This window comes from Metarhizium album (assembly GCF_000804445.1).
Source record: "Metarhizium album ARSEF 1941 chromosome Unknown scaffold_2, whole genome shotgun sequence".
NCBI classification, from domain to species: Eukaryota; Fungi; Ascomycota; class Sordariomycetes; order Hypocreales; family Clavicipitaceae; genus Metarhizium; species Metarhizium album.
Window position 1 is genome coordinate 247,577 of NW_024467576.1, and position 12,525 is coordinate 260,101.

The following is a 12,525-nucleotide window of genomic DNA, read 5'->3' on the forward strand; positions in this document are numbered from 1 at the left end:
TATAACCAGCGCTTCCCGCCATGCTCCGAGGCATGCCTCGTGATGTCGAGGCCTCTGCCGGTGTGACCTCCCAATACCCCGGTCCTACTCTGCTCCCCGGTCCGATAACTCACGCTGTCAGCTTGGCTACACGATCGACCTCCCTGGCTATCCGCGTTGGATCTCTCGTCGGCTGCTACGGTCTCGATGCTGCCAGATTCACAACCTTGTCGAGCCTGGGATTGGCGCGGGGCTTGGTGGAAACCGTTTTGAGCACGGCAGCCTACGACACTGCATCGTTGTCCAAGTCGGAGCTGGGCGCCGCCGAAGCAGAAACCATCTTGGAGCGGAGCCTGGAGAGCCTGCATTTCGCAGTTACCCAAATCGTTTTTTGGACATCAGCCGGCTTTCGACTGACAGGCGCAACGATATCAACCGCCTCCCAGGCTTCTCAACTGGTGCTAGGAAGCCTCGATAAGCTCTTCGGCTCTACGGATTCCTCTCGAGCTGTGGCGAGCATCATCACTCTTATTCGACGGGAGTTCAATAACCCAGCCACGGGCGTCGGAGGAGAAAGAGTTGGCGTTTCAGACTTGGTGGTTGCCCTTGGAGCATTGGCATATCTCCAACAAGCTGCTCGGCGTCAGGCGTCCGAGGAGATCCGCCGCCGAGCATACGAAGAGGTCATTTGGGATGTCGTGGTTCTCAGCGACGGCGAGCGCATTGACTTGCCCGACGATGAGGATGGACCCCAGCTCGTGTCCGGGGACGAGTACCGTGCCGACGATTTAGGCATTCGATACGGAGCAGGGGAGGATGACGAAGCTGTCGTGCAGCGACTCAAGAGTCACATTACAGCCAATCTTGAGGCCGGGACCACGGCATCGATATCCGACTTCGTTTCATCAGTCCAGACTATTACTGTCGACGTCAAGGGACCTCAACTTCTGTCCCTTCCCACTCCTCCGGGTGCCGAAATAGTAGAAACGCGTGGCGCGGCGGCATCAGCGGGAACCAATCGGCCACGGGATCTCGGTCAAGACAGTGACACATCTTACACGGTCGTCTACAGGATTCAGAGAGACAAGTTTCGATCCGCAACGTTTCGAGAACAGGAGGAAGAATTTGGCCCTGCAGTTGTTGAGATTACAGACGATGATGCCGTCCCGACCGTCGAACCTTTCAAGAAACCTGCGCTACCGCCCAAGTCCCCCGCCGACACGACGACCTTGAAAGGAAAGGAGTCTCAACCACCAGCCTCGACGACAGGGCCCCCGCGTAACGCAAGCCACTCTAGTGGCCCATCTGAAGCTCCCAAACTCCGCCATTCATCTCAATCATGTGGCCTAGAAACAACGGCAAACCAGAAGAAACAAAGAGCCCCACCGGTGGAACCACTATCTCGCGTCTCCACGGCCAAGAAGCGAACTTCAGAGTCGACCAAGCGGCCTCTGCCGAAAAAGAAGTCCGAACCGCTAAACCCTGGAAAACAAAGCGAGAAGCGGCCTGGTCTGAAACAGGTCTTGAAGGACAGTAGCCAGTCGCTGTCCAATATTTGGAACAGAGATGGCAGTGATCACGAGCCTGGTCGCTCTCTTGCCAAACAAAGACCGCAGTGGAAGGGGACTCGAGGCAACGCCGCAGAGTCATCAAGTAGTAGTAGACTGAAGCCGCCAACTGGTCGCGGTCAACCCCAACAAGGCCAGCGCAACGCCCCTACTCGACGAGTCCAGACGCCAGATCCCTTTCCCCGTTCCTCATCACGAGCGAGCTACGTCTCGATCCATGAAACGCGACGAGATTCGGTGGTCTCGCTCACAGACGCATACTCTCGAAACTCGGCGAGTGGCCTGCGTCCGGCCTCACCGACCATCCTTCGGGCAGACTACTCCACTCAGGAGACGATTTCGCGAACAGCAGGTGAAGCATATCCCGTCGGGTCAGTGCCTCCGTCCCCTCGCGGTAAAGGCCACCATCGCCAATCGGCTTCGTACGCGCCCAGCCTCTACAGCCTGGCAACAAACGATTCCCAGTCTTCGCTGCTCCTGTCTTCTTATTATCAGAAGAGTGCTTATACTTCGTCCAATGCATTGAGTACGTTGCGTAGGGAGGGCTTCGTGGATGGGACGTTTCCAAGCGGCCACCTGCTACCCAACATTGCGAGGTACATGAGATACTCGTCTGCGTGTTATGGATCGCATTTCATGAAACTTCTTGGTATCTCGGACCAGCTCCCCGCCAGCCAAGTGGGCGACAGAACCCACCAGGACGTCCGACATTTTGCACATCACACCGAGTCGCAGGACAGCAACATTCTTCTCGCGTCATTCGTAGATCCACAAGGAGGTTCTGACGCCACCGGTTCGACGGGGACGGGTGTGCCATTGGTACACTACATCTCACTGGACCATGAGGCCAAGGCCGTGGTCCTAGCCTGTCGAGGAACATTGGGGTTCGAGGATGTCCTTGCTGACTTGACATGCGACTACGACAACTTGCCATGGCGAGGTCGAGCGTACAGAGTGCACAAGGGCGTGCATGCGTCGGCTAGAAGACTCTTGTTCGGAGATGACGGCCGGGTTCTAGTCACACTCAAGGAAGCACTGTTGGAGTTTCCGGATTACGGTCTCGTCCTTTGTGGCCATTCTCTCGGGGGGGGCGTCACCTCCCTCCTCGGCGTGATGTTGTCGGAACCCAACCCCGAGGGGCCGGGCTTTGTCATTTCAGCCGAACCGTACTCAAAACTTCTCACACAAGGCCCTAGCACGGACCACAAGTTCAGTGATATTCGCCTCCCGCGGTCTCGTCGGATCCACGTGTACGCGTATGGATCACCGGGCATAATGTCCCCGTCCCTGCGCAAAATAACGCGTGGGCTGATTACGACGGTCGTGCACGGCAACGACATTGTACCGCACCTGTCGCTGGGCGTTCTCCATGACTTTCAAGGTCTGGCGCTTGGGTTCAAAAGGGACGAGAACCAGACCAAGGCCGAGATCCGGCGTAGAATGTGGGGGGCTTTCCAGGAACATGTCTCGGACAAATGGTACCAGACCACACCGGCAGCCCCCAAGGAGGGTGACGAGGAATGGGTGCTGCCCATGCTACAGGCTCTGCGAGGCACCATGAATGGCAAGAAACTGGTGCCTCCGGGCGAGGTATTTGCCATTGAGACGACCAGGGTTCTCAGACGAGATGCTTTTCTGGTGCAGGAGGAGGGCCCGATTGGAAGACCGGCGAGGAGGGTGGTGCTCAAGTATATCCGAGATGTGGAGGGGCGGTTCGGGGAAATAAGGTTCGGAACGGGACTGTTGACGGACCACAGCCCGGCCAAATATGAGGATGCGCTGAACAAGTTGCGGCTGGGAGTGGTTGAATGACGAGACGGAGGCATGGCGTTTCTCAAGGGAGCAATGTACGTGCAGACGCGTGAAACAAGCCTACTGAATCGTTGTTTGGTTATTGATTTTTGCGTTTACCAGCATGAACGGGCTGCCTGCCCCTTGCTGCCTCTGCACACGGCAGACGGCGAGAGCACGTTTGTAAGGTTTCCTTCCAACTTGGAATCCTGTTCAGAACAGAGGGCCCGGCAGCTCATTATCGTGTAGAAAGTTGGCAACGAGGTTCTCGTGCCCAGGTCAGCGTTGTCCTTAATATAACTCGACGCTCGACTCCACCACGACGGCGACGCCAACGACACAGCAACGGGCCGCGCAGCAATCCGTTTCAGGTGGAACTTGTCGTCTGACCATTTCCCCGGGCGAAGTGGAAAATCTGCGCGTAGCCGCGCGCGGGGGGCCCTCGCACAGACCTCATCCGTCGATCCTCCCAGCCACAATCTCCCGTGGAGATAATCGATGGGGAGGGTGAGACATTGGACACTGGAGCCGCGCGCTGGATTTCGACCCGTTGCTCACTCGTTGCCCTTGGGTGCCCTTTTCCATGGCATATCCATGCCCCTTTTCTAGGTGTGCCCTGCCGGCTGCTCGGAGGGAGACTGTTCATCTTCATCTTCACCCTCATCTTCATCTTCATCTTCCGCCATCGGCTGGTTGGCCTTGAGGAAGACGCAGAGACGCAGCTCTTGTCGACAGCCAAGACGGACGGGACGAGCACACACAACAACACTACATCCGCGCACCCACGCAGAATGCACATCTCAGCAACGGCGGCCGTCACGCTCGCGCTCGCGGGCCAGGCGCTCTCCCGCGCCGCGGACATGGTGTGCACCGCCGCGTCGGCGTCGACGCTCCTCTGGCGCGTCACCGACTTCGAGTACCACGAGGCCCGGTACGCAATGCCCGGGTCCGAAATGGCCTACGGCCTGACCAACTTCACGCTCCGGAACTCGGCGCTCGCGCACACGGCCAGGTGCACGGCCCTGTCGACGCGGCAGCCCGACTTCTTTGCCGGCGACGCCGTGTACGACTGCGCGACGCGCCCCGAGGACGCGTTCGACCTGTCCCGCTTCACGTTTGACCGGAGGGCCGGCCTGCTGAGCATCAACCAGACGTGGGTGTGCGACCGGGACGGCAGCCGCTTCGACGGCGTGGGCCACGTCAAGATCCGCCTGACCTGCGACCAGAAGCACCAGGAGTCGTCTACGTCCTCGGGCAAGATTTCGGAGACCACTGTGGCTTGCGACAAGGTCGATGTTCCTGTAAACATTACCTACCTGCAGGGCGTGGCTTGATTTGTTTTTTTGCCTTTTTGCTTTTTGCCTTGTTGCTTTGCCTTTTTTTTTTTTTTTTTTTTTTTTTAAAAGAAAAAGAGACAGGGGGAGTAAAAAGGCGACTCGGGAAACGCAGGAGGCAGCAGGCAGGGCGGGTGGCAGAGCAAGTCGTGCTTTAATTTCATGTATGTCATGTCATGTTGCTGGAGACGTTGAGAATACTACCGAATCCAGAGATCTCATTCTCTTTCCACCCGTCGTTCCTTTCCGCAGACGTGAGGTAGACTGGAATCCGTCCTTGACGCGCGCTCTCCCGTGCCGGCCTGCACTCAGTCCCGTTGGGCCCGGTGTCACGGTTGGCTTCGCTGTTGAACCGGCGCGGTGCGGGGGGTGCTTCGCATGCGCGGCCCAGCATGCCGTGGCGGAGACGGACTCGGTGGCATCGCCGTCGGGCATCACACCCACGCTGTCGTCCGCATCTGCACCTAGTGGTCATCTCATCTGGGCGGGCGGCGACAAGCAGCTGAGCCGCCTCGAAGATGTCGGGGCGGCCGGCCGGCCGGGTGGGTCTGCCTCGCCCGCGAGCTGCGGCCGTCACCGCCCTTCCTGATGGGGAAGCTGCGCTCCGTCTGGGGTCTGGGGCCGCAACTCCCACGTCCGTGCGGACCTGTCTTGTTGGTGGAACACGCGACGGGGGGGGGGCAAACTCTCTCGTTGTTGATGGGAAAGCACTTGTCGCTGTGTGTTATTCGATAAACTCCCCGTCATGCTTTACATCGTAGGTAACGCCACGATGAAACGCAGTGCTGACCCAGCAGTGCGAGGTGTAACGGGCCATGACTACCGCCTTGCGTGTCGAGTCGGGACGAGCTGGATTGATTGTTGTGCAAGAGTGGTTATGGCAACTCAGACGATAAGTATGCAATGCTCGTCTGTACGCATTGCTTTTGAATTCTAGTTTATGGCCAAAACCTATCGAGCCCTTCTTGTCAGGGCCTTCTCGTTAACTGTATCATCCCAAGTCTTGAAACCCCTCTTTGTTTCCGTAGACGCACAGCCAAAATGGTTCACCTCAGCTTTTTGCTGCACTGTAGGTAGTACTACAATTTTCGCATCAAAAATATAGCTGACATGGGAACTGGTGGCCTTGGCTGCTCAAGGTATCCGGGCTGTCCTGACCTTGCCGAGAAGCGAGGCCTGAGCACGCGGCGCAGAGGCCAGCCAGAAGCCTCGGGATGTGGCAGGTTACGCGTCTGGCATTCTCCAAGAGAGATGGTGTGGCCGGAAGAGCTGCTGGAAAGTCTCGGAAATTGCCAGCGCAGTCCTCACAGGCCAAACCACCTTCCCCCCCCCTACGAACCTCAATGGGGCTGCGACCAAGCTCCGTCTCGTCGCTTGTCGGGCGAATGGGTAGCGAGGGGCTTGTAAGTTGCTGCCTGCAACGAGTCAATGACGGATCGGAAGGGCGTGCCCGGCATGCCGTGTCTGCCGACCGGAGGGCGCGGGGGGCCCACAGTTTACGCCATCCGTGGGTAAGGTGAGTCGGGAGGTCCGAGACGCCGAGTCCATGGCACTATTTGACCTGTGCATGACCTTTCGTCCACATGAGAGGGCGCAGCCTGCACAACCACCGTCGCGTTGCAGCGTGAGACGACCCCGACATGACCGTCAAGACAGCCAGCCACGCCAAGATCCCCTGGATCGAAACGCCTCTCGTCAGGTCGGCCGCCCTGAGCGCCGCCGCCGGGTGGTAAGACTTTGAGCCCCGCCGACTCGGCAGTCTCAGTCTCGCTAACAAGCAACCCCCAAGTAACGTCTTCCTCAAACTTGAGAATCTCCAGCCAGCGGGGTCGTTCAAGTCCCGCGGCATAGGCAATTACCTCGTCTGCCAGCTCGCCGCCGCCCAAGCTGCGGGCACCCGCGCAGGCTCCAGGCCACACTTTTACTGCTCATCCGGCGGCAACGCTGGCCTCGCCTGCGTCCATGGTGCAATCACCCTCGGCTGCGAGGCAACCATTGTGGTCCCCCTCAGCACGACGCCCTACATGGTAGGCAGGCTACGGGAGGCCGGTGCTACAGAGGTCATCCAGCAGGGTGCGTCGTGGCAAGAGGCGGACCATTACCTGACCGAGGCCCTCATGAGGGATGCGAGGGCGAGAGGTGAGACGGCCGTGTACGTGCCTCCCTTTGATGCGCAGCAGATCTGGGATGGGAATGCAGGCATCACGAGGGAGATTGTGAGGCAACTACCTTCCGCAGAGAGGCACTATGCCACCAGTGACGCCGCCGAGGACGGGGATGCAGACTTGGGCGTGTCGGCGCCCAGAGTCGATGCCATTGTGTGTAGTGTCGGCGGGGGCGGGTTGTTGGCCGGCATCGTGCAGGGCCTTGACGAGCTCAAGCTGGAGAAAACGACCGTGATTGCTGTCGAAACCGACGGCGCCGACTCGCTTTCCCGGGCTCTCTCCGGAGGGGAACTGGTCACCTTGCCGGCAATCACGAGTCTAGCCACGAGCCTGGGCGCAAGACGAGTCTGTCAAAGGGCTTTCGAGTATGGCATGAGAGACACCGTGGCCAGTCTTGTTCTGCCTGACTCGGAAGCCATCAGCGCGTGCAGGCGGTTCTTGGATGAGGAGCGTCTGCTGGTAGAACTGGCCTGCGGGGTGTGTCCCGCGGTTTGCTACAGCGGACAGCTTGAGAAGCTGGTTCCGGGATTCAGCGCGAATAGTGTGGTGGTGTTGATTATTTGCGGCGGGAGCAATATCTCGCTCGAGATGATGGACAGGTACCCGAGTGAGCAGGCGAGTTAGGCCGTAGAGTATGTATGCCGAAATGGGCCTTGCATTATATACAAGTTACACATGTGTATACACCCCATCTATCGAGAAACCCCTCGCAACGTAACGTGGCGCCAAGCCGAACATTTAGGGTCGGAAGCATTCGCTGACCCTCGCGTCGGGCTGACGCGCAACGGGCCTCACGGGCGTTTTGCGAATTCGCAACAAAGGCATGGGCAATCAAGGGCGTTCCCGGTACCGAGTATTGCGTATCGAGTCCGGTCAGATGAGATGCGGTCCAAGGAACACGGCTCGTGTGTTTCACGTCCAGCACGTCTCTGGTGAGACAACCACGCCCACGCACGCCAGGGCTGCGTTATGCCGAGCGGGGAAAATTTAGAATCTGACAGGACGATCTAGTGCGAAATACTGTCCGCAGCCTTCTCGGGGCTCGGCTCATGTCGGACAACGTCATCGGGCCATTCCTCCGCGTCAGCAGACTGTGACGGTTAAAAGCTCACGGCCCTCTCTCTCGTGACTTCGTACGAGAATCAAGACCTTTGCATCATCCACGCTGGCCCCCTCTTTACATGTGACTTCCACGTACTTCATCAAAATGGCTCCCAGGATAGAAGACGCCGGGGTGCTGGACCAGAAACGACAAGACGGCAGCCATTCCCGAACTGCGACCCCAAACATCGCCGGCCACGGCGCGGCATCGGATCCCGCAAAGCGGCCGTCTCCGCACACCGAGGCCACCGGGGAGCCGGGAAGAATCCCGACCGTCGACGCGCCATTCGACTTTCCAACAACGACGGCGCCCCCTCCGCCCTACGAGGCCCTCGCCGACGCCGACGCCGACGCAGGGCCAAGCTCATCCAGCGGCGCCCAGGCGAGGCCCATTGCCATACCACAAGTCGCTCCCGACCAGGCGGCCCCTTTCCTCCGCGCCTATCCCCCCCGCCTCCTGGCCTACGGCATCATCGAGCAAACGTGGCGGTCGTTCCTGGACACCGTGTCCGCCTTTCTCACGGCCAAGGTATCCGACCAGGCCGTAGCCCACGCGGCAGACGTGGCAAGGAGTCTCGGCGAACCGCCCAAAAACTACGGCAGGGCGCTCGCCAACCACACCAAAAGTGTCGGCAAGCAGCTCGCCAAAGACGCCAGGCGCTTCAACGTGTCGGGCGTGGCGGCCGGCGTCGTTGGGGGCGCAATCTCCATCCCCATGCACGCTGCGTTGGGTGCTGTCCATACGATATTCCAGATTCCTGGCTCTGCCGTGTCTGCTATTTCCAGGACGCCCAGGACGCCGCTGCAACGAGCGGCCACTTATGCGGCTGTTGCGAATCAGGACTGGCTGGATGGCCGAGGTCTTCATGCCGTGCTTCTAGACACGAAGCAGCTGGCTGCCATGGTTCACGTCCCGGGGGACAAGTTTTTGGAAATGGCGGCTGTGGGGGGCAAGAGCGGCACGGCGGCGGCGACAATGAGCGCCTTGGATGGGCATGTTGAGAAGCTGAACATGTTGGGGGATGAGGCTGTGGTATTGAGCGACACGTCGTTGTGGTTGGTGCTGGTGCCGGTTGTGAAGGAGGAGGAGGAGGATACGAGGTAAGCAGTGGTTGCGAGGCGCCTGGGCAAGGAGAGGATGGATACGACACAACGTCTTCTGCTACGAACAAGTAGATGTGCTTAACGAGCTTCGTGTAAGTGCTGTGCCGAGGGAGGCGATGGGAGAGGCTGGGACGGCCCTGTTTCCCAAACAGTCGGATTTATCAAGACCTGCAACATCGACGCACTCACATTGACTGTCTGCAAAGCCCCTGGACACGTCACCCTCTTTGAATAAGTTTGTGGACATGAACCCTTCAATGTTAATCCCATGTTGTGACGAAAGACCCATGCGTGCCCATCGCGCCTGGGCTGCACAGTGTGATGTACCACTCATCTTTTCATAAGCGCCGCATTGTCGTGTTTCAAGCTGCTGCATCGACAAGGACAAGTTCCATCTTGTCTCGCCAAACCAAGCCGAAAGCCGGTTTGGCGGACTCCGCGCACCCGGCCTCGGGTTGCTCCCGCGGACATCAACCCCAGCAAGCAAGACATGGCCTAGGTACTTCAAACCCAGTCTGCGTCGATTCCCTCCGATTCCGCTTGGTACTTCAGACACTCTACAGCTCACATGACGGCCGGTGCATCCATCTCCTGATTCATCTGTGTGTAGCTCTGGTCGGAGTGGTGAAGCACCTCGCGACCCTTCAGGGTCTGGACTGCGCGACGGCCGGAATTCCGGCGAACAACGCGTCCAACAAGACGAAGGATTGGAAATAGGGGCCGTGCTTCCCATGCTGGACCCGGATCCTGCAGCCCAGGTTTCGTTGCCATTCCATCCCTCTCAACACAAGCCACCTCGTGTCTCAGATGGGTGGTCCTGGACTCCTGGCACTCACTTCCAAGGCAGTTCACAAGCCCCCTTGACCCTGTCCAATGAAACGGGGAGAAAATCTCGGCATCTGAGATGAAGGTGTAGCGGTCAGAAGCCACGTTCCTGGGAGTCGTCTGCCGGGATGATCGATCCTCGTGGCACAGAGACCTGGGTCTTACAGGGCCCAGGCCAAATGCTCACTACACTCCATCGACGGTCGACCATGAATGACGGGTGGGAGCGAGATCGAGGTCCTAGTCTTGCCGGAAGCTGTGGACAAGCTGACAGCAACAGGGACGTGACTGGTGCTCGGGACAGGGCTTTCTCCCAAGACGCACGGCAACCATTTCCAGCTCGTCCGTTGACAAATTGCCATACGCACCTTTCCCTCTCCATCCGGTCTGGGATCTGTCCATGCTGTGCTCGGTACTCGGTACGTGGTGCACTTCGGTCGGTACCGCTCGGCCCTGACTGGTCGAGTCACACGGCTCCAAGCTCGTCACATTTGCAACCAGGGCTCGAGGTACGGAGAACTACTACGGAGTACTATTACCAAGACCCAGACTGCCAATTTCTTGGTTCCCGGCCTACGGGGGTCTGTGTGACTAGTCATGCTCGGGTCACCGAGCTGCATTGTATTCTCGCCTCGGCTGGCCTCTCACATGCCGTCTGGTGGAAATTGAGGCATCCCGGGATACAAGGAACCAACCGCCGTGCTTCCCGGGCCGCATTGCATTCCGAGCTTTTGGCATGACGCCGGACGCGGGGAGAGAGCCTGGACGTCGGACGTCTTTGTGCTACTTGCCTTTTTGGGTCCAACCTGCTTTATGTCCTGACATGTTCAAACTACGGAGTATATTGCAGTCATATGACAGCATTGTCCGTGCCATGGCCACGTCCCCAGATTCCGGTTAGTCAGGAGAACTGTAGACGCGGCCTGGCATGATATCTGCATCCATGGCGTGGACTACCTGCCGAAAACCACGTGGGCCGGCTCTTCTTTCCCACCGGCTACCCACGATAAGCCTGCGCGGCATCGTTGAGGCCTGCCGTCTCAGGTGTAGAGGACTGAGAGGAACTTGAATCCCAGAGAGACTGTTTCGAGTATAGAGTTCGGCCTCGAGCACAGAGTCCCAGGGAGGGCAGATTCCGAGGCCTCACGAAGCCACATCACTTACACGCGGCCACGCCGGCAGACAGTATAGTGTATAGTCTGTACACAAGGCACGCACAGCGCGTTGGCTCTCATTAACCAACACAGGCAGCACCAAGTCTGGCCCGGGCCTTTGCTGCTCCTGACAAATAAACGTTGGGATACTGCCGAACAGCACAAGGCTTACCTCTGCCCAACGCGCGTCGGTGACGAACATGCCGCAGGTGCATGCCCTCACATAGTTACCATTGCCAACAACCGCAAACGGCAGTGTTGGCGGGGTTTTCCTACATCTCATCCGTCTAATTTATCCCAAGTCGCCGTCACACTCGCCATGGCCGTTGGTCACCACATGGTCTAGAACGACGACCACGCTCTCCTCCAATCCTGCTTCGAGTCGCCTGCACGAGACGCAACGCAACTCGAGATACTCACGATGGTCCGGCATGCCGTGCGTGTGTGTACACCCCGTCGTCCCCCGTCCAGCCAGCGCTCTTGTACAGCACCGCAAGAGAGGCACGGTAGACGTTGCAGCATCTCGACCAACGTTGCACCGCGCGCGACGATGCCCTGTTTCGAGACCAGACGCCCAGCCTCGGAGACGTGGCAAGTGAAGCTTCCGGAAACGTGCTCACCCCAACACCCCAGGTCGCTCCGGTATCGAGGCCCGCGTAGTCGGCAACCTCGACATCTGTCCAGACTTTGACCCGTTGGCTCGACGGCATACAAGCTCCCCGGGGCAAACAAAGCAGCAGCATCCCAAGAACGACCTAATTGGCGGCCTGTTCGTGCCAAAGCCGAGCAATGGCACCGACAACAAGCAGCAGCACGACACGCATGGCATCACATCGCCAGAGCAGAGTCGAATACGTGTCCGCGCCGGACCTGCTCCCCCGCGTATAAAGAGGCCTCACGTCTCCTCCAAGGCGCTCCGGAGCACCGCCAGCCTGCACGGCAAGATCCTCCTCACTCGAGAAACCAAACCAGAGCCAAATACCTCCAAGCGACCACATCTTTGACAATGTACCTCGTCACCAAGGCCGTTTCCGCCGTCGTGGCCCTCGCCCTCGCCGCCACGGCTGCTCCCGCCGCCGAAGGCGAGCACATGAACCACCTCGCAGCTCGCACCACCGGCGACTTCACCTACTACTACACCGGCCTCGGGGCCTGCGGCTGGACCAACTACGACGGCGAGATGGTCGCCGCCGTGGGCCACGGCCTGTATGACCGCACTCGTCCCTGCGGTCGTTGGATCCGCATCCACTACGGCGGCAGGTCTGCCGAGGTCAAGGTCGTTGATCGTTGCGAGGCCTGCAACGACGACGCGTTGGACTTGTCCCCCACTGCGTTCAAACAGGTCGTCGGGGACCTTGGACCAGGCCGCGTCCAGGGCGGATGGGAGTTTATTTAAACGACATATATACATGCGTGGCGACGGACTTGTTGGTCCAACGGACATGGCGCTTGCTCAGGACGCTCCAGCCGGTGGTGCAACTTCTCTATTCAGTGTATATATTTC

The 12,525-nt window shown here is 59.0% G+C and overlaps 5 protein-coding genes across 5 annotated transcripts; all 5 read left to right on the forward strand.

The window, feature by feature from the left end:
* Positions 1 to 20: 20 nt before the first annotated feature.
* Positions 21 to 3,359, forward strand: MAM_01208 (lipase; the record flags this gene model as incomplete). The annotated part of the gene is made up of 1 exon (XM_040820007.1): positions 21 to 3,359. One exon carries the CDS (start codon positions 21 to 23, stop codon positions 3,357 to 3,359), a length of 3,339 nt encoding a protein of 1,112 aa, XP_040681495.1.
* A 770-nt stretch (positions 3,360 to 4,129) lies between these two features.
* Positions 4,130 to 4,672, forward strand: MAM_01209 (uncharacterized protein; the record flags this gene model as incomplete). Its single annotated transcript, XM_040820008.1, has 1 exon — positions 4,130 to 4,672. One exon carries the CDS (start codon positions 4,130 to 4,132, stop codon positions 4,670 to 4,672), a length of 543 nt encoding a protein of 180 aa, XP_040681496.1.
* A 1,640-nt stretch (positions 4,673 to 6,312) lies between these two features.
* Positions 6,313 to 7,461, forward strand: MAM_01210 (serine family amino acid catabolism-related protein; the record flags this gene model as incomplete). Its single annotated transcript, XM_040820009.1, has 2 exons — positions 6,313 to 6,401; positions 6,462 to 7,461. The coding sequence occupies 2 exons, from the start codon at positions 6,313 to 6,315 to the stop codon at positions 7,459 to 7,461; spliced, it is 1,089 nt and encodes a 362-aa protein (XP_040681497.1).
* Positions 7,462 to 8,044: 583 nt separating this feature from the next.
* MAM_01211 (uncharacterized protein) lies at positions 8,045 to 9,043 on the forward strand (the record flags this gene model as incomplete). The annotated part of the gene is made up of 1 exon (XM_040820010.1): positions 8,045 to 9,043. The coding sequence occupies one exon, from the start codon at positions 8,045 to 8,047 to the stop codon at positions 9,041 to 9,043; it is 999 nt and encodes a 332-aa protein (XP_040681498.1).
* A 2,984-nt stretch (positions 9,044 to 12,027) lies between these two features.
* On the forward strand, positions 12,028 to 12,417 carry MAM_01212 (Rare lipoprotein A (RlpA)-like protein; the record flags this gene model as incomplete). The annotated part of the gene is made up of 1 exon (XM_040820011.1): positions 12,028 to 12,417. One exon carries the CDS (start codon positions 12,028 to 12,030, stop codon positions 12,415 to 12,417), a length of 390 nt encoding a protein of 129 aa, XP_040681499.1.
* Between the last annotated feature and the right edge of the window lie 108 nt (positions 12,418 to 12,525).